General features: G+C 38.2%; 1 protein-coding gene across 4 annotated transcripts in view; it reads right to left on the reverse strand.

Moving 5' to 3' along the window:
* The window catches only part of EML5 (EMAP like 5), a 103,246-nt gene that overhangs the window by 12,352 nt on the left and 68,754 nt on the right, over positions 1–22,140 (reverse strand). For 3 of the 4 annotated variants that reach the window (XR_015746819.1, XM_026679164.2, XM_087952052.1), the window contains exons 27-33: positions 15,907–16,033; positions 14,880–14,894; positions 8,373–8,451; positions 7,851–7,980; positions 6,846–6,944; positions 4,925–4,945; positions 3,247–3,420 (exon numbers count right to left, since the gene is read on the reverse strand). Coding sequence is in view for 3 of the 4 variants with exons in the window: in XM_026679164.2 (XP_026534949.1) it covers positions 3,247–3,420; positions 4,925–4,945; positions 6,846–6,944; positions 7,851–7,980; positions 8,373–8,451; positions 14,880–14,894; positions 15,907–16,033 (645 nt within the window). In the remaining variant the exon portion in view is untranslated. The remainder of the gene's footprint in view (positions 1–3,246; positions 3,421–4,924; positions 4,946–6,845; positions 6,945–7,850; positions 7,981–8,372; positions 8,452–14,879; positions 14,895–15,906; positions 16,034–22,140) is intronic. The other variant, XM_087952051.1, reaches the window with a different exon arrangement.

The following is a 22,140-nucleotide window of genomic DNA, read 5'->3' on the forward strand; positions in this document are numbered from 1 at the left end:
AGATGAAGACGAAGAAGAAGAAGAAGCCATCTTTAATGAATTTCAACATTTAACTAAGAAAGAAGGAAGGAAGAAAGGAAGGAAAATGAAGGACTTAAGCCTTAAAAATACTTAAGAAAGAGAAAAATAAGGTGCAAAATCAATATAATGATAGTGAACAAAAGAAAAAAGGAACACAACAGAGAAGGGAAACCAGCAAGGCAAAGGCAGAGACTAGGAGAAGGGGGTAGGAAGGTCTGGTGGGGGAAGAAAGAAAGAAAGGTGGAGAAAAGCCACAAAGTTTTGAAATTAGATGGGAAAAGAATTTTTTTTAGGGACAAAGGGTAAAGTACAATTTCTTTAAAAAAGTTTCTGCAAGGTACATAAGATGGTATTGTAGCATTTGTATTAGAAATAGAAAATTAGAACAGTTTAAGAGTTGATAAGAGATTAAAATGTTGAAATGTTTAGAAATGATTGATTTTAAAATTTAACAAAATATTAAAGGGAATGTTTAGAATACTGAGTTTTAATTAAAGAGTTTAATATGTTTATGGTATTGATGTTATTATAAAATTATTATAGTAGCATTTGTTTTTGGAAAAGGCAATGGGAATATTATAAGATTTAATATTTAGATCTACTATTTAACTATGTATTTAATCATTTTGGATTTATTATTATTATTATTTTTATTAAAAAACAAAAAATTAAGAAGATAGAATGTACCAAGCAGAATCAGATTGGGTATTAGGTGTTATTTTAAATGTTAATCTAATTAATTTAGGGGGAAGATAGAAAGGCATCATACTCTGATTAGTGATTTCAGGAGAAATTCTTTTTTTTATTATAAGGAATGAGACAGGGGGATAATAAAGAATGGACAAAAGATACAAATATAATGACTCAAATTAAGATGGATTAAATAAGATAGAATTAAGAAGATTGAAATGTGTGGAGAAGCTAATATAGAAGATATAGAATGGTAAATAAAATAGGTAATGATATGTAAGATGAGCATGAATATAATTGAAGTTCATGTAGAGAGAGGTACCTGGGGCCAAGTTACTTTCCTAAAAGATTTTTTATATGTTTGTGTGTTGTGTGTTTATGTTTTTGGGAGAATTAATAGAACCTTGCAGAAATATAGAATGACAATAATGGTAACCAAGTCAGAAAGAAATAGATGAAATAATAATAGTGAAATTGAATAAGATTGAATAAAAGTAAAGAGAAGTAAAGAGAAATTGGATAAGAGGTATTTGTATGCTCATATGGAAATGGTTTAAAATAGAATTATATTGTATAAAATAAGGTTTTATTTGACTTTTAAAATTTATAATGGAAAAAGGTTTAAGTATGTAATGGTCAATGATGATTTGTTTGTCTTTAAAATTAATAAAATTTGTTTAAAAAAAAAAACACCAGTGCTTCTTGTACTTTCCTCTGATCTTCCCAAGTAATTCACTGGTTGTCTTCTGACATGAGTTGGAAGTGGGCAGGGGGAGAGATGCCATCTTCCAGATTCACACTGATGCCCTGATTGATATTGCCACTGGATTTTCTGGTCAGAAGTAATTTATCACTCCTTTCTCTAATAGATTCTGTTTAATCTATCCACCATCTATCTGCCTGTAATTTTTGATATGGGAATTTTAAAAGTGTGATAATTCAATTCAGACTGACAAGCAATCTCTCTTGGTTTTCATTCAACTTTTAAATCATATTTCTCATGAATTTTTGGATGACTTTTTAAGAAGTTAGACAAGCTGTCATTTATTCTAAGGACTGTATTCTCTACACAATGAATGAAGTGGAGGTAGTTTTTCAGTGCCTTTGTAAATACTGCCTCTGCCTAAGCCAGGCAGAGGGTGTCAAACTCAAGGCCCGCAGGCAAGATCCAACCCGCAGGGTCCTTAGATCTGGCCTGTGGGGCCACCCTGGAAACAACAAAGGACCAGCCTATGGTGTCTCTGTCAGCGAAAATGGAGCTGGGGGGGGCATGCACAGCCCCAAGGCTCTGTTTTTGGCTGCGACATCCTCCTGCAGTCCTGTACAAACGAAAACAGAGTTCGGGAGGAGCTCCCATTTTCATTGGCAGAGTGCTGCAGGAGGCCATTCCAGCAGAAAATGGAGCCTGTGGGGCCACCTGGGCCACTACAGGTGCCCCAGACACGAGTGACATTGAGCTGGTCACACCCACCCTGGCCATGCGCCCTAGCCACGCCCCCCCAAGGTCAAACACAACTCTGATGCGGCCCATAATGAAATCGAATTTGACATTTAGTCTTTACCCAAACGACTGAATTTGCCAATTTTTATTATACATTATTCCTAATTTTGCTACACTAAGAACACCACTGGTTTGTCTTATTAAGAAAATGATTACTCTCAACTAGTATTTTAACATAAGTTTTTTTTCTGCTTAAACAGACGTTTACTTCTCTGTGTATCCCTTCATCCTCCAAACCCCACATCCTGCTTTACTGTACCATACATGCAGATACTTGCAATTTTATTTTGCATGCAAATTGTGCTTTTATACCCTATTCCAGAGTTTAAAGATGCCCTTCATTGGCTCTCTGTCCGTCATGCATAATCAGGTGGAGAAACTGAGAGAAAAATACTTCATTCAGCCAAGAGGGCTGTGAAAATATCAACAGGCCCCTTGCATCATGGATATAAACTGTTTCAACTTCTACCCGCAAAACAACACTATAGGGCACTGCACATCAGGACAAGTAGACATAAGGACAGTTTTTCCCACATGGCATCACTCTGCTAAACAACTAATTCCCACAACACTGTCAAACTATCTAGAAAGGCAGTATTACCATCATTATTCTCATCTTCCCTATTACCTATCTCCTTATCTTCTTGTGACTATAATTTTGTTGCTTATATCTTAAGATTTATATTGTTTACTTAGTATCCTAGTATTATTTACGTTGATTGCTTATTTAGTATCCATGGCTATCACTAAGTGTTGTATCTAATGTTTTATGATGAATGTATTTTTACAATTATTATGATAATTTTCTATCACTATTGTTGTATGTACACTGAGAGCTTATGTACCAGAGACAAATTTGTTGTGTGTCTAATCACACGGCCAAAATATATATATAATTCTAATAGATTCATTGCTGTGTAAATTATGAGTGAGAATTTCAGCAAGATTCTTTAATCCAAGTTTGAAGTAAATACAAACTCTTGAAAACTCTCATAGGAATTTCCTAGTTTCCAATACAGTGAATATTTGCCTACCTTCTTGCCATTTCCAAATGGTAATGGTATGTTCAGGATCCAAACCAACAGACAGAAGAAGCTTGCCAGTGGCACTAAATCCAACTGAACAAACTCCTTTTGAATGGTAGCATCGCAGTATAGACAATGTCTGTTTGTTCATTGCATCCCACACATGAATACAAGGAGCTGTTGCTGAACAAATATAAGAACAGCAATAATTAATTTTGTTAAAGAAAGCTTATATGATATTTAATATTAAAAACATTCCAATTTGTTTTAAAGCATCTTTTAATTTTTTTAACATTTACATTTGTTCTTTTAAAAAGTTACATTTAGTAAGTATAAACTCATTCCTACTAAGATTTCTCTTGCAATCCTAAACTTATTTTAGATCTGAAAGAAAATCCCCTAAAGCAACCCCCCCCAACCCGCCGTCCGTGCACCACCACCGGGCAAAGCAACCCCCCCCCCCCCGTTCCCCCCCCCCCCCCCCCCCCCCCTCCTCCCCTCTCCCCCCCCCCCCCCCCCCCCCCCCCCACACCCCCCCCCCCCCCCCCCCCCCCCCCCCCCCCCCCCCCCCCACGAAAAAGAATGCCTTAAAGCACCTATAGGAACAAGTTTTTTAATCAAAAGTACTTTATGCCAAATGCCAAATCTTGAGATTTAATTTAGTTTTCTAGAAATGTTTCCACTGGATTTTAGTTGTGGGCTATAATGCCCTTAAATGGAGACTACATAGCCCTGGATAGGAAGGTAAAGAAACTGTAAAAACCAAACTGTCTTTTCAACAACTTGCCAGCTGACTCTCACTGCATAGGAAAGAACAGAACCCTGGAAACAAATAACTGTCTGTACAGATGGTGCTGCCAAGAAGGGTTTGTATTTCTCGGTCATGGACTGTTCTACCCACATAAAGAAATCTTGGCAAGAGATGGATCACATCTCCTACACACACTGGGAAGGATGTGCTTGGCAGGTGCCTTGTGAATCTCCTATTAATCATGTAGTCATACCAAGACAACCATCACCTACAGTTTTCTCCTCCTTTACAAAAGAGGCAAACATCTATGAACGAGAAGCACATTCTTCTGCCCTGATTTGCCTAGAGACAGGTTTTTCACTTGAAAGTAGAGTGCTGCCAGAAATGTTACTTTAATGTTTTATTTTATTTTGTTTGTTTTTATTTGTCAATTGCTTACAAAATAATAGGTATAAGTAAAAACATAGTTATGAATACATGGATACATATAAGAAAAATAAAAAAATATGTCTTAATAAGTCTTATTAATCAGAACTGAAAGACTTATTTTGATCTAACCCAGCTTGCTCCCAGAAGCCTGACAAGAAGGACAAATATGTTGTCACAGGTGCCACTACAATCTAATAGGATGACATACATATTTGAAACATAAGACTTGAAAAGCTACCATTTATTGAAAAGGAATAGGCTCAACAGAAATGTAGTTCAGAAATGGTTTATTACTAACAATAACATTATCATTACAAAGAATGAATATTTTATTTCAATTAAGGGAAATTTTGAACATTTGAAAATTGTTAAATTTTATGTTTTGAGTTAAAAAAATGAGTAATATGTTTTAATACCATGTAAATATAATCAGTTATTTACAACATACTAAATAACAGAAAATGCTTAGTTATAATTGAAGATATTAAAATTTAGCTTTTTTCTTACTTGACATGTCTGCTGAGTCTCCTGTAATGGAAAACCAGTAGAAAAATCATTACAAACAAAAAAAATGATAATTTATATATGTGTGGTATAATGTGTATAATTTCAATTTATTCTTAAAAATAAATCTAAACTTAAGCTATTTCTATGTAATTAGATGCTCTTCCCAAGCACAAGATAAACTGTTCAGAGCAAAAACAGAGACTTTTTTTACATCAATCTTGTAGATTACCCACATCTAAATTATATGGAATTTTCCATTTGCAGAGAAATGTTATTTGGCCAAAGACAAATTATGTCATCTTGTTCTTTTTGAAGCAATCCACAGAAATGCAGAAAATTTATTATCTTAGCTACTTTGAGAGAGTTCACAAGTTATGCGAAACAATGAAACGCAATACAGCAGAACCCCTGGTCATGAACGCTTCTGACCACGACCAAATCTGGTTCCGACCCAAAAATGCACAATTTTCTTTTTCACAGCCAATTTCCCCTTCCGTGCCATTTTTTTTGTAAGTGCCAAATTTCCAAAATAAGATTCAGGTCATGACGAAATCGGGTTGTGACCAAAGTTATGGAACAAATTATGGTCGTGACCAGAGGTTCTATTGTACTATGTGAATGAAAAACTGCCCTTGTACTAAAATCTCTCTGTTTCTAATTCCATGCAATACCACAGGTGTTCCCAAACTGTAGTTTCCTCAAAATTAGGACTGTGCATAATGTGTTTATCCAATCTGACTGAAGATAGGCTATAATTATGCGGAACAGGATTATTTACAGTACAGTAGATCCTCTGGTCACAAATGCTTCAGACCATGACCAAATCGGGTTCTAACCAAAAAATGCACAATTTTTTCCTGCAGCTGATTTCCCCTTCTGCACCATTTTTTCTTTTTGTAAGCGCTATATTTCCAAAATTAGAGACAGGTCACAACCAAATCGGGTTGTGACCAAAGTTATGGAACGAATTATGGTTGTGACCAGAGGTTCTACTATAATTGCTTTTCAATTATTTCATCTTTTTAAAAGTTTTATTTGGGGCAATTCTTTCTCTTCCTTACATAGCCTAGGATGCGACAGCCCCCAGTAAGTTTCTTTAATTATCTACAGGGAATCACATTAGAATGAAAGAATAAAGAGAAGTACAATGAAATTTTTTTTAACAAACTAATTAGAAAAAGGTGACTGTTATTCTCCAAAGTTCAGTAAAATGAAGAAAATTCCACTGTAGAAACACAAGTTATGTCCTTTGAATCATTTAGATTATGATGTCATATCATAATATATTATGTACATTACTATAAATGATAGAATATGCAATCTGCATATCAGATATATAACCCAAATTATATTATTTATGTTATCATGATGGTGATGTATCACATCCATGACTACTTTGTGTCATTTGTATCTTGGCATCATTCACAAATGACATAAATCATAGCAAAAATTTATGCATTTGGTGCAAAATCCATGTACTGAAATTTGAGATCTAATTTTTCAATCTTCACAAGACAGACCATGTGGTGATATGTAATTTGTTTATCTTCAAGCTATACAAATCTTCTCTTCATCCAATATTCTTTGAAATCTTTTCTTCATTTCATAGTTATGATTGTTTTATTATTTAAAATATACTGTAGTTTGCATATAGCAGGCATCATAGTGTTATGTAGAATAAAAATGCTCATCAAATTTAATAATCATTTTGATGAATGCTGAGATGAAAATATAATTGCCATTGTATAAACAGGAATAGATTTGTGAATAATTTTTAATGATACAAGAATAAATTTAAACTCCAGTAACTGACCAATCAGAAGCAGTGTAGCTAAATGCTTTCTTCTCTTTATGAATTCACCTGGCTACCTGCTCATAGTTACAGTATATATTGCTTTTTTCTTAAAAAATTGAAACATACCTACTTGGCCAGTTGCCACAAGGTTGACAAATTTGGGATGCTGATTTATAGTGAGGCACAAAATGTCATCATTATGTTCCTGATAAAAAGACTGAGAACCTAAAGAGAAAAATTTATATGTATTATTTCAAGCACAGTATTACATCTGGAGAGAAAAAACATTATTATAGCAGATAACAGATAATCAGAGTTGGAAGGGACTTTTTAGGTCATCTAGTCCAACCCCCTGCCCAAGTGGGAGACGCTACACCATTTCTGACAAATGGCAGTCCAGTCTCTTCTTGAAAGTCTCAAGTGATGGCACTCCCACAACTTCCGAGGGCAAGCTGTTCCATTGGTTGATTGTTTTCACTGTCAGAAAGTTTCTCCTTATTTCCTGGTTAAATCTCTCCTTGTTCAGTTTCCATCCATTATTCCTTGTCTGGCCTACAGGCGCTTTAGAAAATAGCTTGACCCCTTCCTCTCTGTGGCAGCCCCTCAAATATTAGAAGACCGCTATCATGTCTCCCCTGGTCCTTCTCTTTACTAGACTAGCCAGGCCCAGTTCCTGTAACCGTTCTTCATATGTTTTAGTCTCCAGTCCCCTAATCATCCTGGTTGCTCTTCTCTGTACTTTTTCTAGTGTCCCAACATCTTTTTTATAATGTGGTGAACAAAACTGGATGCAGTACTCTAGGTGTGGTCTTACTAAGGCTTTATAGAGTAATATTAGTACCTCACTTGATCTCGTTTGTATCCCTTTATTAATGCAACTTGGGATTGTATTAGCTTTTTTGGCCGCTGCTGTACACTGCTGGCTCATATTTAGCTGGTTGTCCACTAATACGCCAAGATCCCTCTCATAGTTACTGCTATTGAGCCTGGTTTCACCCAGTCTATATGTGTACTTTTGGTTTTTCTCACCTAAGTGTAGGACTTTACTTTTCTCTACATTCTCTATCGTTACAGAAGGAACATGAATAATGTTTCATACTATTTTCTTTTATAGACATGTAGTTTTCCTACCTGTTGCCACATTATACAGAATCCCAACTGATGCTGTATGATAAATTATGTCAGCACCATCATTCAAATAGTGCACATTGTTTCTGCCATCTCTACCGCGGTATCCAAATACCAGTTCGAGCACTAAATCCTAAGAAAACATATTTAGAATCATTAGATTCTTTTATAAAAAGGGTTTTAAACATGTGTAGTAAACAACTTTTAACAAGTTCTCCCAACACTGAGAAAAACTGACATTACCACATTATACTACCACATACGTAATTGACAACAAATAGGAGATATGTCTTCTAAACCTCCAATTTTCTTCTTCAGTTTTAACCCCAAAGTACTAGTTGATTTAATTATTGGAAGTTTAAAATAGATACAGAATAAAATATCACATTTTGTGTTACAATTTATTCCCTCTACTTGGTCAAATAGAGCATTTACATTTGTTTAATATTTTTTAATGGGATAGCTCCCTATAGTTCTTGAAATTATAGCTTAAATAATGTTTTTAAAACCAGCTATTTTTCTTACCTCTATAGGTCTCTTCTTTTTCCCAACATTATTTGTCTGGAGTTTTTCAGGCTGAGGCAGTGCCCTACTAACTGGTGGTCTGAAACAAAGAACTGAGAATAAGAAAAATTGTCTGTCACCTGTTCAGTATAAAACAGTATTTTTTGAACTGTCACCTGGACAATGAAAATTTTTAGCCTACCTGGCTAACGTATTATAAATCAGTTTTATATAAAAGTTTTTTATTTAATTGTGCATATATTATTATTATTATTATTGTTAATTGCCTTCCACATGTTTAAAAACTATAAATGAATGAAATAAAAATTAAGTATATTTAATCATCACATGGATAATATTAATTCATTTTTGAGATAAAGAAACTAAATCTCTTTTCTTTGCTTATTAATGTGTTTATTAGCTGTAAAAAATTAAACTTTCTTGCCTTCTCCTTTTCCAGATCTTCTATTTATCCATTTCCTAATCTTGTCTTAGGAAATGTCTCTTGCTCATATTTAGATAATGTATTATAAACTCTTATTTGAATGAATAGAGATGAATTAGCATACTATTCCAGAGGTAGGACAAATTATGGTTGTATTTTATAGCATACCACACTCAACAACAAGAACAGAACCATCTAATTTTAAAATATCTCAAGATATTTCTATTAGTATCCACAATATATATTGGCAAATGCAAATGAGATAGAGAGTAAAGTTCCTCAGTTTTTACTATTCTGAGAATAATGGCAAGAATGAAATAGGATTGGCTGCTCACTATCAGATGGTAAAGGTGTAGACAATGAGTGAAAAAAAAATGAGGCCCCAAATGCTATCACCAGATGTACAGTGATGAAACAAATATCTCACAGAATTTTCTGATCCCTCTGTACATTATTTCACAATGACATTACACAAGCAGCAAAAAGATACAGTGGAGAGGAAAAAAGCATGATAGCAATAGCAATAGCACTTAGACTCATATACTGTTTCACAGTGCTTTACAGCCCTCTCTAGGTGGTTTTTACAGAGTCAGCATATTGCCCCCAACAATCTGGGCCCTCATTTTATTGATCTCTGAAAGATGGAAGGCTAAGTCAACCTTAAGCCTAGTGAGATTCAAAGTGCCAAATTGCAGGCAACCGGCAATCAGCAGAAGTAGCCTGCAGTACTGCATTCTATCCACTGCACCACCATGACTCAGAAACCAAGTAAGAATATAGCAGTTCAGAATCTGAATTTCTTGAAGATGCTTAGTTAAAATATACAACAAAGTAGTCAACTGGATGAATCTAGAGCACATCAAACCAGTAAGCGGGCTTACAGCTGGTCATTCTATCAAGCGCTTTTACTTTATGCCCTTATACTTCAACTTTTGGCTGACATTTACACAACGAGAACAAGCTCAATATTACATGTTGCATTTATTGATTTTAGATCTGTATTCTATCTAGTTCCCAAAGCAGAGTGATAGAGTAAGATTATAAACTGCTGTATAGGTAGATAGTCACTGGACAACATTTTTAAGAACCTCAGAATCAAAGTCTTTGCAAAGCCATCACATGAATGAGATTCCAAACTATTTAAATGGTACATAAATCCATTGTGACCAAAATCAATCAATCAAAATCTTATTCCTCAAAAAGTAGCCTAATAAGCACAGTGCAACCTTGTAGTACACTTACAGAAGGAGCTTTAACTGCATTTAAATGAGCTTTGAGTGCCCTAGCCAACGTCTGCTTTGAGAAAGCATTCGAGATCAGTTACATCAAAACTAAGATTTTGATTTTTGCAAAGAGACCTAAATTTCATGCCTAAATGTTAGATGGCCAGAATATTGAGCAAGTAAAATCCTTTAAATATCTGGAGTGAGCGTGGTTTTCCATAGTTTGACCAAATGCAAAATGCTCACAAAGCAGTGATTGCAATTCAATTCTTTCATTTTACCAGAGGAGCTATATTCAGATAAGTGCAATTATTCTTCAATGCCCAGCTGGGTCTTATATGTCCTTTCTCCTCTTGAAAGAATTGAATCTACATTCCTAAAGTTAATTTCCAGTTAGCTCCTTATGTACCAGTTAAGAAAACAGGTAGGGATGACTGAAGTGAAGTAGGTGCATAGATTTGCATCACACCATACTGGCTTGAAAATACAATTTTCCCCATACAGGTTTGCAATCTTTCCATATTGAGAACAGCTATGAATTAGTATGGACCAGGACAATTTCACAAAAAGTCTAACATCTTAGCATTTCCAGAATAGTTTTTTTAATGATAGGTTATGAATGTGAACTATGTATTTAAGTAATGTGTTATTTATATTTTTTAGCTTTCTACAGTTCTTATCGTTTGTGATTGTAAGACACCTAGAGTTATTCTGGGTAAGATGGGTGGCCAATAAATTTTACAAATAAAATAAATAAAGATCTAGAAGCCCAAAAGCACTAGTCTGTTCAGTGCAAAAAAAAAAATTCTGAGCAGTTAAGCCCCCCCTCTTATTTCAAATCAGCAAGATACACACACACACACACACACACACACACACACACACACACAATTTAACTGTTTCTAAATTTCAAAGAGCACTAATGCAACATTCTCCCTACAGGAGTATTGAAGGGCCAGTATAAAAAAGTTCCTTATGAGCTAAGACTTTGCCCTGTAGATAGAAGCTATTGAAATTATATCTCATACCTTGCCCTACTGTATCCTCTATAAGAATCCTAGTACCTCCCTTATAATGTCTTATCTGGTAAAACACACAGGAAAACCTGATCATTTTTATATACAACTGTTGTTATCAGATCAGTATTATTTAGTTTTCTTGAATGCAGCTAAAGTCCGTTAATACTGCCTGTAAAATTAGGCATACTTTGACTGTCTACTGGTGATAAATCTACCACTAACTAAAAATTCTTATCCTGTTTTGTTTTTATTTTATTTAGTGTGTTTGCAATTTGTTCCAGCTCTATGTCAATAATCCATTTATCTCTTATTTCTTAATGATGAGGCAGAGATGATGTGCAAAAATGGCAGTTCTCTCCCCAGGTAACCACATAAGAATCAGATTGCAAGAAGGTTCTGCCTTCTACCTATGAAAAGAATAATTGCAAAATGTTTTAACAAGTTTACAGAGAAGCTGTTTCTTGCATATTTTTTGATTTAGCTATTACCCTTTTTATCCCTTGCCAAAAGTTTCATTCACCTCTTAAAAGTAATGTGAAATAGGGACCTAAATTAACTAGTACCACATGTAACATTTCCAATAAACCTATGTCAACTTATCTTTGACAATTGACTGAATTTTACAGTTTTATTTTATGTTTGTTCACATAATAGCAATTACTTTATAAAGATTTACTTATGTATGCAAATAATATAGCATGTTGGTAAGTACAGGTATAAATAAATAATGACACTACAGTGGCAGATAGCTTTGGAGGGCAATGGAAGATGATACAGAAATATGGAGTTAGTGGATGAAAGAGAAAGTATTACCTGGAACCTCTTTTCAGCAGCAGATAGGAAAAAGAAGATGATTACTTATTCTAATCTGGCTTGAAACTAATACATTTAAATAGGTGCTTTTGGAAGAATATCAATATTTTCCCCCTCATAATAGATAAGGTTTTATATAGAATTCTTTCATCCCCTAAACTCGGCTGAAGATGTTACCTAGCTAGTGACAAAACATTTGGAAATCAACTCACAAGGAGAATGAACCTGCTTCACCCTCATCCTACACCGAGCTCCAGATATTCACCATTATTGCAGAATTCTTTTAATTTTCTCTTCTGCACAATGCCTGAGTCTAAAATATTTTTTGAGGACGTATTACTATTAAGAGGGGAAAGGTTGAAGGAAAAGTTTTGAATGCTTTTCAAGGATCTACTTTTACATTCTTAGTGATGCTGGAAGTAGGGCTGCATATACATTTAATATATTCTTATTCATATGATTTATTGGGATCCCCAATGATGAACAGTCAAGTTCAAGCAACTCAGAGTAACACTTGTTCATTTATTGTCACTGGACACAGCAATAAATGTTATCAGAAGAGGGATGATGATATGTGGAGTTCCATGCCTCTTACCATTACTTAAAACTATTTAAGAACCACTAAACTGAACTGAACTGCAGTGTCAACAGAGCCTTCGTGCAGTCACCCTGCCTTATATACAGAATTTCATGAAGGATAGCCAGCTTCCACTGGTAAATTCCCCATGTTTTCCTCATCATTTCTTTAGTGTTTTTCTTTGCACAACATAATTGGATGAAAGAAAGTAAGAACAGCTGCATAATATCATTTGATAAACAGTACTAGCAGCAATCTTTTTGGAAGCAATTCTACAAATGGAGATTTTGATGCGCCTATTTACAATATTCCATCTTTTCCCATGATACTATCAAATACTTATATCACCCAAATTATAATACACAAACTAGATTGTATAAACTTAGAATCAATTCATTTACTACTCAATCTCCTCATAGGAATACTCCGGCTCAGTATCATTTTTATTTCATTTGTTAAGAACTTTATTAAAATTCTTCTGCCAACATAGGGACTAGTTTCATCCAACAATAAATAGCATCAGGGGAGGATAATTTGAAAGCAACACCATACTCTCTGGATTCTAACGCTTGCATAATTTAGAAAGATTGCTAGATATAGCTCTTTAGTTATAGTAACAAAGATACAGTAACTTTGTGATCTTATATAACTTTGCTTCCCTGAAACAGTCATTTGAAAATGAAAGATCTGCATCAGTAAGAGCACTAAAGCAAAGAATGAATCTGGCCAAACCCAAATAAGCCTATCGGTGGCAAAAAGTTATTTTCCCACTCTTATTATTACATCCCCCTAATGGTCCTGTTTAGTGCGACTTGTTCCTTTCTGGTGGAGTTCAGGGTTCACAGAGTTGTTTCTCAGAATATTTTAGCTACTTGATGGATAAAAATATTCAGATGTACTCAAAGTTTCAAGTTTCAAGTCCATCTAAGGTGTTTGATGTCTTTTACCTAAGCTGTTTTTAAGCCTGTCACTCGTAATATAGACAGGATCCTTAAAAAGTGAGCTCAGCCACCTATTCAGGTATTTCTATATTGTTAAAGCAGCCTTGGAGGTGACATGTAGTTGGGTCCATCCAATTACAGCTTGCTTTATGGAAAGGCTGGTTCCTCTATCTTTAAATCAACCAGCGATGTAACTCTTCCTTAAGAAGTCAGTCCTTGACCCAAAAATTCTGGATAACTTTCACCCAGTCTCCAAGACGTGTGCCCTCTGGAACATTATCACCCCAGGTATTATTTGGCTCCCACCCTGATGATGTTTAAAACATCACTGAAAATTTGGCTATTCCCCAAGGATTTGGATTAGCGTGGTGCTGAGTCCCTGTAAAATTTTATCTGATGAAATGGTTTTTTTTCCAGGTGCTTAAATTTGTATTGTTTTTCTGCTTTTAATCCTGTATATTTCCCAGTGTTTGGAAGCCTCAGAATTACATGTATGTATGTATGTATGTATGTATGTATGTATGTATGTATGTATGTATGTATATGCTCTTTATTAAAAATGGAAATTTTATTTGCTCTGTGTGAATACTATTAGGAGAAACTGCTTGATGATAGCAGCTTTCTTACCCTTTGTAATAATATGATCAATATTCCCAACCAAAGAAGAACATAATTAAAACCCCACCTTCTTGTACTCCCCTTGCAGACAATTGTACTCAGGTGTGTTTTTTAAGAAGTAAAAGAAGGCAGTAATTTATTCAATGTAACATCTGATTTTTTTTTCTTAAAATAAGGTCCTTTCCCAACTCTCCCTGGTAATATTCCACAACCTATTCAATTGGCAACCTGAGGAGTATGAGGAACAACTTTGGTTTATAGAACAGTTGAGCTATAACAAACCACTCACATGCAGATTGTGCAAACCATTTTCTCAACCCCTTCCTAAAAATAAAAAGAACCTCAGTGCTGCTCAAAGTTGCTCCTGGGGCAACATATCCTCTTAAAAGCTTGGTCTACTTTCTCACACTATAGGTAGATGCACAGAAGACAGTAAAGATTTAAGTAAAGCAAAGTTGCCCGACCCTTATAACATATAGGCAGACAGGTGTGTGTAGCTAGGTAGGATCTAATAAATCCAGTAATCATCCAGACACAATACAACTCCTTTTCCTGATTGTAGAAACAGCTATTCTAGAAGGTTGGCCAAAATGTCTTGAATAAAATTTCCCCTAAGAATATCATAGACATTCATATATCCAATAGCCCCTGACATACACAACGGATGTTGTCCCAGCAATTATAGGAACACTCTGCTGGAGATGGAAACATGATTATCTCACATTCAAATCATTCTGTAAACACGGTCAAAGGAAACCATATCTTTTCAACACAATGTTCCTTAGAATCCAACTTGACAAATAATAACATTTCCTTAAGTTCGAACTTATTTTTTCTAATGAGATTTTACTTGATAACATGATTTATAGTGATTTTGTAAAGAGTAACTCACCTTACAACTCCTTGCCTTCATAGCAAGCATAAAAAAATAAACAGGAAAATTAAATTACAAACAATGCTTAGTATAAATGTACTTAAAAGAGAACTGAAATTAATTAAGAGGATTATTATTGTTTGATTCCCTAATATTTAAATGAATAATAATTGTAGAGGATCTATTTTATGACATATTAACGCAACTTTCATACTGCGTTATTATTAGTAAGTCTGTGTCTGGACTGATTCCCAAAGTAAATTTTGAACAAAGATATTGATACTATGTACAAAATGTACATGTAAAGCATAATGGACAACAGGATGTACAATGTGAGTTTCTGAAAACCACTTAGAAATAAATATTTTTTACCAGTGCCACGGGAAAGTTTTTAAATGTATTAGATTTTTTTCATCCATGTACTGTTCAAGGAGACAGGTCTCTGAGTAAATCTACCTTTGTAGTAATCTTTTCTTTACTAGAGTGATTTCTGTTCTCTTTCAGTCTTCTTATAAGAATGTCCTACAAATTTCAAGTGTTTTGCTTCCAGCTGTGCTAGAAATGACACTTTTAAATGTCTGCCTGAATAATGCATGAGAAAGAATATATTATTAGGCTTGGTAGGAAAACTATTATCACAACATTCCCACCTTAAGGTTAGAGTTACTGTGAAGTTTTTCTTGGGCACTGGTCATCCTATCTAATGATGCCACACAGGACTTTAAAACTAAGGTTCATGGCTAAAATCCAGAGATGCATTCACATGAATTCGCAGGAGAACTGCAAATATGAAATACAGCAGGATTCAGTTACCAGATTTTGAAATATGTAATACAAATTATTTCTAAAGAAATGGGGATCCATTAGGCCATTAACTAAACCACTGATTGTAACTCCAAGCTATTAGTAATTATTGTTACATGTGTCAATCTTGTAATAAAATTAACTTTTTAGTCCATATGAATGTTAGTTGCCCAGAGCTGCTATGGCAAGATAGCGGCCATATAGTAAATAAATATATTTTATTTTGCAAATTTAGAAGTACCTTTCATCAGCTGAAGGCTCTTTTTGCTGTAGATGAGGCTTGATTCCAAACATAGGTCTTATGTTGGTTGATAAGGCTTTAATGGTGTAATTAATATCATTTTCTCTTGTGACATCACTATCATATCCTAATAAAATAAACACAATTTTTTAAAAGAATTAGGCTAGACATATTATTTTATTTAATTTATATAAGTTGTTTTTGATAGTCTTTTTCCAGACTATCAAAGACAAATCAATAGTTTGATTCTAATATAGTCTTTCAAACAACAGGAAGAATCTTTTTTTTCCTAAAAGACCCAGTTCATTCTGCAACAATATTACAACTTATACTTTATGCTATTTAAGCAAGTATTCCCAATGCTAAACAAGTAGATATTCTAACAACAAACAAAAACACCAAACAAAACACCAAACAAAAAACTCCTCCCTAAATTATTTAGAGCATGAGTGTTCAATTTTTTGGATTGCCTTTGAGTGAAGAATTACCTTGGCCACACATAATATATATAGTATAGTTAATGTACATAAATACATAATAATGTTAAAAGTTTTCAAATTTGTGCATTACTTGTTATTCAGGACCACAGGCAGCCTTTGGGCAGAGGATTGGACAAATCTCATTTAGAGCAGTGGTCGCCAACCAGTGGGCCGCGGCCCACTGGTGAGCCATAGAAAGATTTTGGTGGGCCGCAGAAGAAATGACCCCCAAAAGCAATTAATCTGGGCCGTGTAGTTCTCGCACCTCCTGGCTCTCCGAGGGACCCTGGAGTCAGGTCCCTGAGATGCACGCGCCAACCAGCTCCTACACCCAGCTGCAGTGGCAACAGCAGTCCCCTCTCCCAGCGCCCACTGTTAGCTCTACCCATTAGTTCTCTAGCTTTGAATTGCTCCTGCCTCTCTTTCCTCCCCCCCACACCTACGTGCAGGCAGGAAAGGAAAGGGAGACATGCACAGCTCTCCACTCTCCCACCCCTCGCTGCCTCTCCCAACATCGAAGCCTCGGAGACACAGGTAAAGCCACCACAGCAGTAGCGTCCTGAGTTGCCTTAGCATGCTCAGTTAGTTAAGAATCGCCCTACCCAGAGAAGGAAGTGGTGTTGGAGGAGGAGGAGGAGGCAGTAGTGGAGAAGCAAGCAACTCAGGGTACTACTGCTGTGGCGGCTTTGCCTGCGTTTCCAAGGCTTCAATGTTGGAAGAGGCAGCAAGGGCTGAAAAAGGGGAGAGCTGTGCATGGCTCTGTCTCCCTTTCCTTTCCTGCCTGCACGTGGGCAGGGGGGAGGAAAAAGAGAGAGCCGGGAGCAATTCAAAGCTAGAAAACTAATGGGGAGAGCTGGCAGCGGGCGCTGGGGGAGGGGACTGTTGTTGCTGCCGCCGCCATGTGTGAGAGCGTGCATCTCAGAGACCTGAGACAGGAGGCACGGGAACTGCAAGTGGGAGCGTTTGATGATTTCAAAGAACTCCTGGAACACGATAGATTGGTGTTTTGTAGGTCTTAGTGAAAGAGTGAGTTTTGTTTCACCTCCTTTCCTCCCCGGGTAATGCAAGAGATGCTTTCTCTCTTTCTCTCTCTCTCTCTCTCCCCCCTCCCCCACCCCCAAATAATCACTAGCTATGGCTAGGTTTGGCAGTGAAGTGCTAAAGCGAGCGAAGTCCCCCCAGGGACACCTTTCCTTGCCTGTCTCCAGTTGAGGCTGGAAGAGGCCCCCTCCAGCTTTTCTTCAGCTGCAGATCTGAGCCTCTCAATCCTCCACCTGGGATCTGAAAGGAGCTCCCACTGGGACTTGTTTGTTGGTGAGCCACAAAAACCAACACCAGACCCAAAACAACACGGGACACCACCGCCAATCCCCCTCATCAGACCCAGGCTCAAACCCATCCTATAAACGAAGGACAACCACTGTCCAGAAACCAGACCACGGCTGCTTCGCCAGCTGTCGCACCCGACCCCAAAACCAAACAAGTTGACACATGCCAATAACACAGACCCAGACCCCAAACTCTAAGCCAGACCAAAACCCAGAATGCTACATCACAGCCACCTGCTCAAGATATCACATCAGAAAACTCAGGAAATTACACCACAAGAACTCAAGAAGTTGCAACACAGCAAACGACCCAAGAAATCACAGTACAAGACCAAGGATACCACAGCAATAAAACTCACAAGGTCATCACACAACCCATTACCCAAGCTGTTACAACACAGGAGGCTAATGGAAAAGAGGTCAAAACACAAACGACCCAGGATACCACAACAAAAGAACTTGCAAGGCCATCACACAACCCATTACCCAAACCGTTAAAACATGGGAGGCTAATGGAAAAAAAATCACTACAAAACAAATGATCCAGGAGATTACAGCACAAGATCCAGGATATCTCCACAACAAAACTCACAAGGCCATCACACAGCCCATTATACTAATATCAACTCCATCAACCAATCAAGAGGCAGCAGCGCAGCCAACCAGCCCAGCACACCAGCCCTCCCCAGTATTTATAGAGAGACGGCAGCTCTGATCACACACTGCTTGCACTGGCATGAAGCCGAAAGCACCAGCCTGAGGATGGCGAGTGGGACCTCCAAAACGTTGCCAAGATACTCTTAATCTCACATGGGAAAAGACCCGAACACACCTCGACCTACATACCTGTACCCGTGAAAATCTACGAATATATATATGTTATGGCTCCCCCTTCAAAGTTCAAACAACACAAAACCAAAAGCAGCCGTTCCAAAACTTAAATCCAACAGAAAGGAGTTCTACAATATTATATTCCACATGCCCTGTTTATCAAAACAGTCCTGGTACAAATTCTCAAAGCTCCGAGCCTCTGCTGAAAAACCTCTGCACGTAATCAGTCACTTTGTTCCTGACAATCTTCCCCACACAGCTGTGTTCTTTTATACACTTTGAGGCAACGTGCTAATTACTGACTCGCCCTCCCTTCTAACTGAGTTTGCCTCCGTAAACCACCTAGATGGGCGTGTCAATCTCCCTAAATCAACGTCTGGCCTGATGTCTCCCCACAGCTTGACGTTTCAGCCTCCTTCTTGTTCTGGCATCAAGCCACGATCTGTCAGCTTCTTCGCCGACTCTTCTGACTCATTTTGTGGCTCAATTGCAGGCATGAATGAAGTCGAGGGTTCAGGCAAAGAATGTCTGTGTGATAACCTCTCATCCCCCTGGCTCACATCTGTGTCTTCTAACAATTCAGACTCCAAATTCTCAGCAGGCTCCAGCCTTTCATCCTCAGAGTCATCAGAATCAAAATTCACAGCAGAATCGATCCTTTCAGTCACAACACTATCCTCACCGCAGGGCCCTTCCCCGAGTCTGATGATCAGGATGTGGTTTTGACGGAAATTGTGCGTGATATGTGCGAATAAGATCTGGGGCATGCACCTTGGATACATCCTGCCAAGAGCGAATTTCTGTTTCATTGTCCAGTTTTCCCACAAAGTACTGGAATCGTCCCTTTAACCATCTGGAATCATAAATTCGATCACTGTAGAATCGTAATAGGTTCAGTGCTGAGCCTGGATGGAGAACTGGTATCTTCTGGAGAACGAAGATTACACGATGGAGTGTCAGGTATTAACAGGAGCGATGAAAAACAGGGTGAATGCGCATGGAGCGCGGTAAAGTAAGTCGATAAGCTACCGGATTAATAACTGCCTCGATAGGGAAGGGACCAATAAAACGATGATCCAATTTCCTAATCGGACGATCGACCAAGATGTTTCGTTGACAACCACACCTTGTCTCCCACAGCCAATGGAGGCGTTGCCCGACGCGAACGATCGGCGAAACGCTTATAATCAGCTTTCGCCGTTCTAATTGTCTAGAAATTAATTGATGCACCGCATATAACTCCGACAAAAATCTCGTGCCTCCGGAACTGGAGAATCCGCGATGGATAGGGGAAAAACCTCGGATGATAACCCACATTGGCATAAAAAGGTGTCATGTGGGTGGAGGTGTGCCAAGAATTATTAAAGGCAAACTCTGCCAATGGAAGATAGGTCACCCAGTCATTTTGTCGTTGATTGACAAAACATCTGAGGTATTGGGCGAGGATGCCAATGACCTTCTCAGTCCCGCCATCGGTTTCCGGATGATGTGCCGATGCTAAACATACTTGTACTGTAGAGCATTCATTAGGCTTTTCCAGAATTGAGCGGTGAACTGAACACCGCGATCTGAAACAACTCTATCCGGTAAGCCATGTAAACGGAATACGTGTTGTATGAAAAGCCGGGCAGTAACATGAGCCGAGGGTAATCTTCTACACAGGATGAAATGGGCCATCTTAGTGAGCATGTCAACCACCACTAGCACTGTCGTACAACCCAACGAAAGGGGTAATGCGTTAGAAAGTCCATGGAGATCACTCCCCATGGTCTACTCGGAGTCGGCAGTGGTTGAAGAAGTCCAGGAGGCGCACCCGATGCCGCTTTCACTTGTCGACACTGTATACAAGCAACATAAGAAGACACATCGTGTCGAACCCGAGGCCACCAAAAAGTCCGGGTGACCAAGTGCAGGGTTTTGTGAAACCAAAATGACCAGCAGCTGGATTGTCATGACATTGTGTCATGATGAGGGCTCTAAGTGTCCTGTTGGGTACATACAACAAGTCTCGATGTCGTAACAAACCCTCTTCAAAGGACCATGGGGAATCAGGTCCAACTTCTTCCTTTCTCTGCTGCGTCCATGGGTCAATCGCTGCGCCTCTCGTATGCGAGCCCGCAAGTCTACAGGATCTTGCAGTACGGCCAAGGATTCTGTTGGTAACACAGTTCATAGAGGAAGAGGATCCTCAGGACCGATATACTGGCTTCCGAGACAACGCGTCGGCTCTCCGATTCTGTCCACTTGGAATATAAGTAACGGAGAAAATGAACCTGGCAAAAACAACGACCATCGAATCTGGCGTTGGTTCAATTTCTTAGCTGTGGTCAAATGTTCCAAGTTTGATGATCCGTCCGAACCTCTACCTTGTGCCGAGCCCCTCTAAATGATGTCTCCAGGTCTCAAAGGCAGCCTTAATGGCCAACAACTCCTTTTCCCAGATGGTGAAGTTGCGCTCTGAAGCTGTGAGCTTCCTAGAATAGTATGCGCATGGGAAAAAGGGCGCGCCATCTTTCGAAGCTTGTAACAGTACCGCTCCGATAGCGACATTAGAGGCATCGGTCTCGACCACAAATGGACGATTCGGATCAGGATGCCTCAATATCGGCTCAGCTACAAATGCTTTCTTTAAAATGTCAAAAGCCTGTTGTTGCTGGGGGGCCCACACAAATGGGACCTTCTTACGGAGGAGCTGAGTTATGGGGTCTATTACTTTAGCAAAGTCCGGGATAAAAGTCCGATAGTAGTTGGCGAATCCCAACAGACGTTGTACGCCCTGACTCAACAAGGGGCTTCCCAACTACATAATGCTTCAACCTTTTAGGGTCCATAGCAATGCCCTCGGGAGAAACGATGTGCCCCAAAAACTCTATCGACGACTGAAAAAGAAACACTTCTCCAGTTTCGTGAGAGTTTATGCTCCCAAGACGCTGAAGCACTTGATGAACCTGCTGAAGGTGGTGGTCTCTGGACCGGGAGTAAATTAAAATGTCATCCAAATACACCACGACAAACCTATCCAGCATGTCCCGAAAAATATCGTTCATTAGGTGCTGGAATACAGCAGGAGCGTTAGTCAGACCAAATGGCATGACGGTGTACTCGAAATGACCATAATGAGTGCCAAACGCCATCTTCCACTCGCCCCTTTGCGCATCCGAACCATGTTGTAGGCCCCACGCAGATCTAGTTTAGTGAAGATAGTAACCTCCCGCAACCGCTCCATCAATTCTGGAATGAGCGGCAAGGGATAGCTATTCTTACGGTGATAGAGTTCAGGCGTCGATAATCACAACAGAGATGAAGTTCTCCCGACTTCTTCTTAACAAAAAGAATGGGCGCCAAAGAGGGGACAAGGAGGGTCGAATAAACCCGAGCTAAGTTTTTATCTAAAAACTCTCGGAGTGCAACCAACTCGGGCTCCGACATAGAATATAACCTCCCCTTGGGCAATGGAGCCCGGTATCAGGTCCACAGGACAATCATAGGTACGATGTGGCGGTAATCGGTCTGCCTCCTGTTCGCTGAAAACATCGGAAAAGTCCGACAGCTCCGAAGGAATGGAGACAGCAGGAGCGGCGATATCTTGGCCGGCG

Source organism: Notechis scutatus, chromosome 1 (genome assembly GCF_049901735.1).
Source record: "Notechis scutatus isolate UNSWTSFEM ecotype Mainland chromosome 1, rNotScu1.2, whole genome shotgun sequence".
NCBI lineage: Eukaryota > Metazoa > Chordata > Lepidosauria > Squamata > Elapidae > Notechis > Notechis scutatus.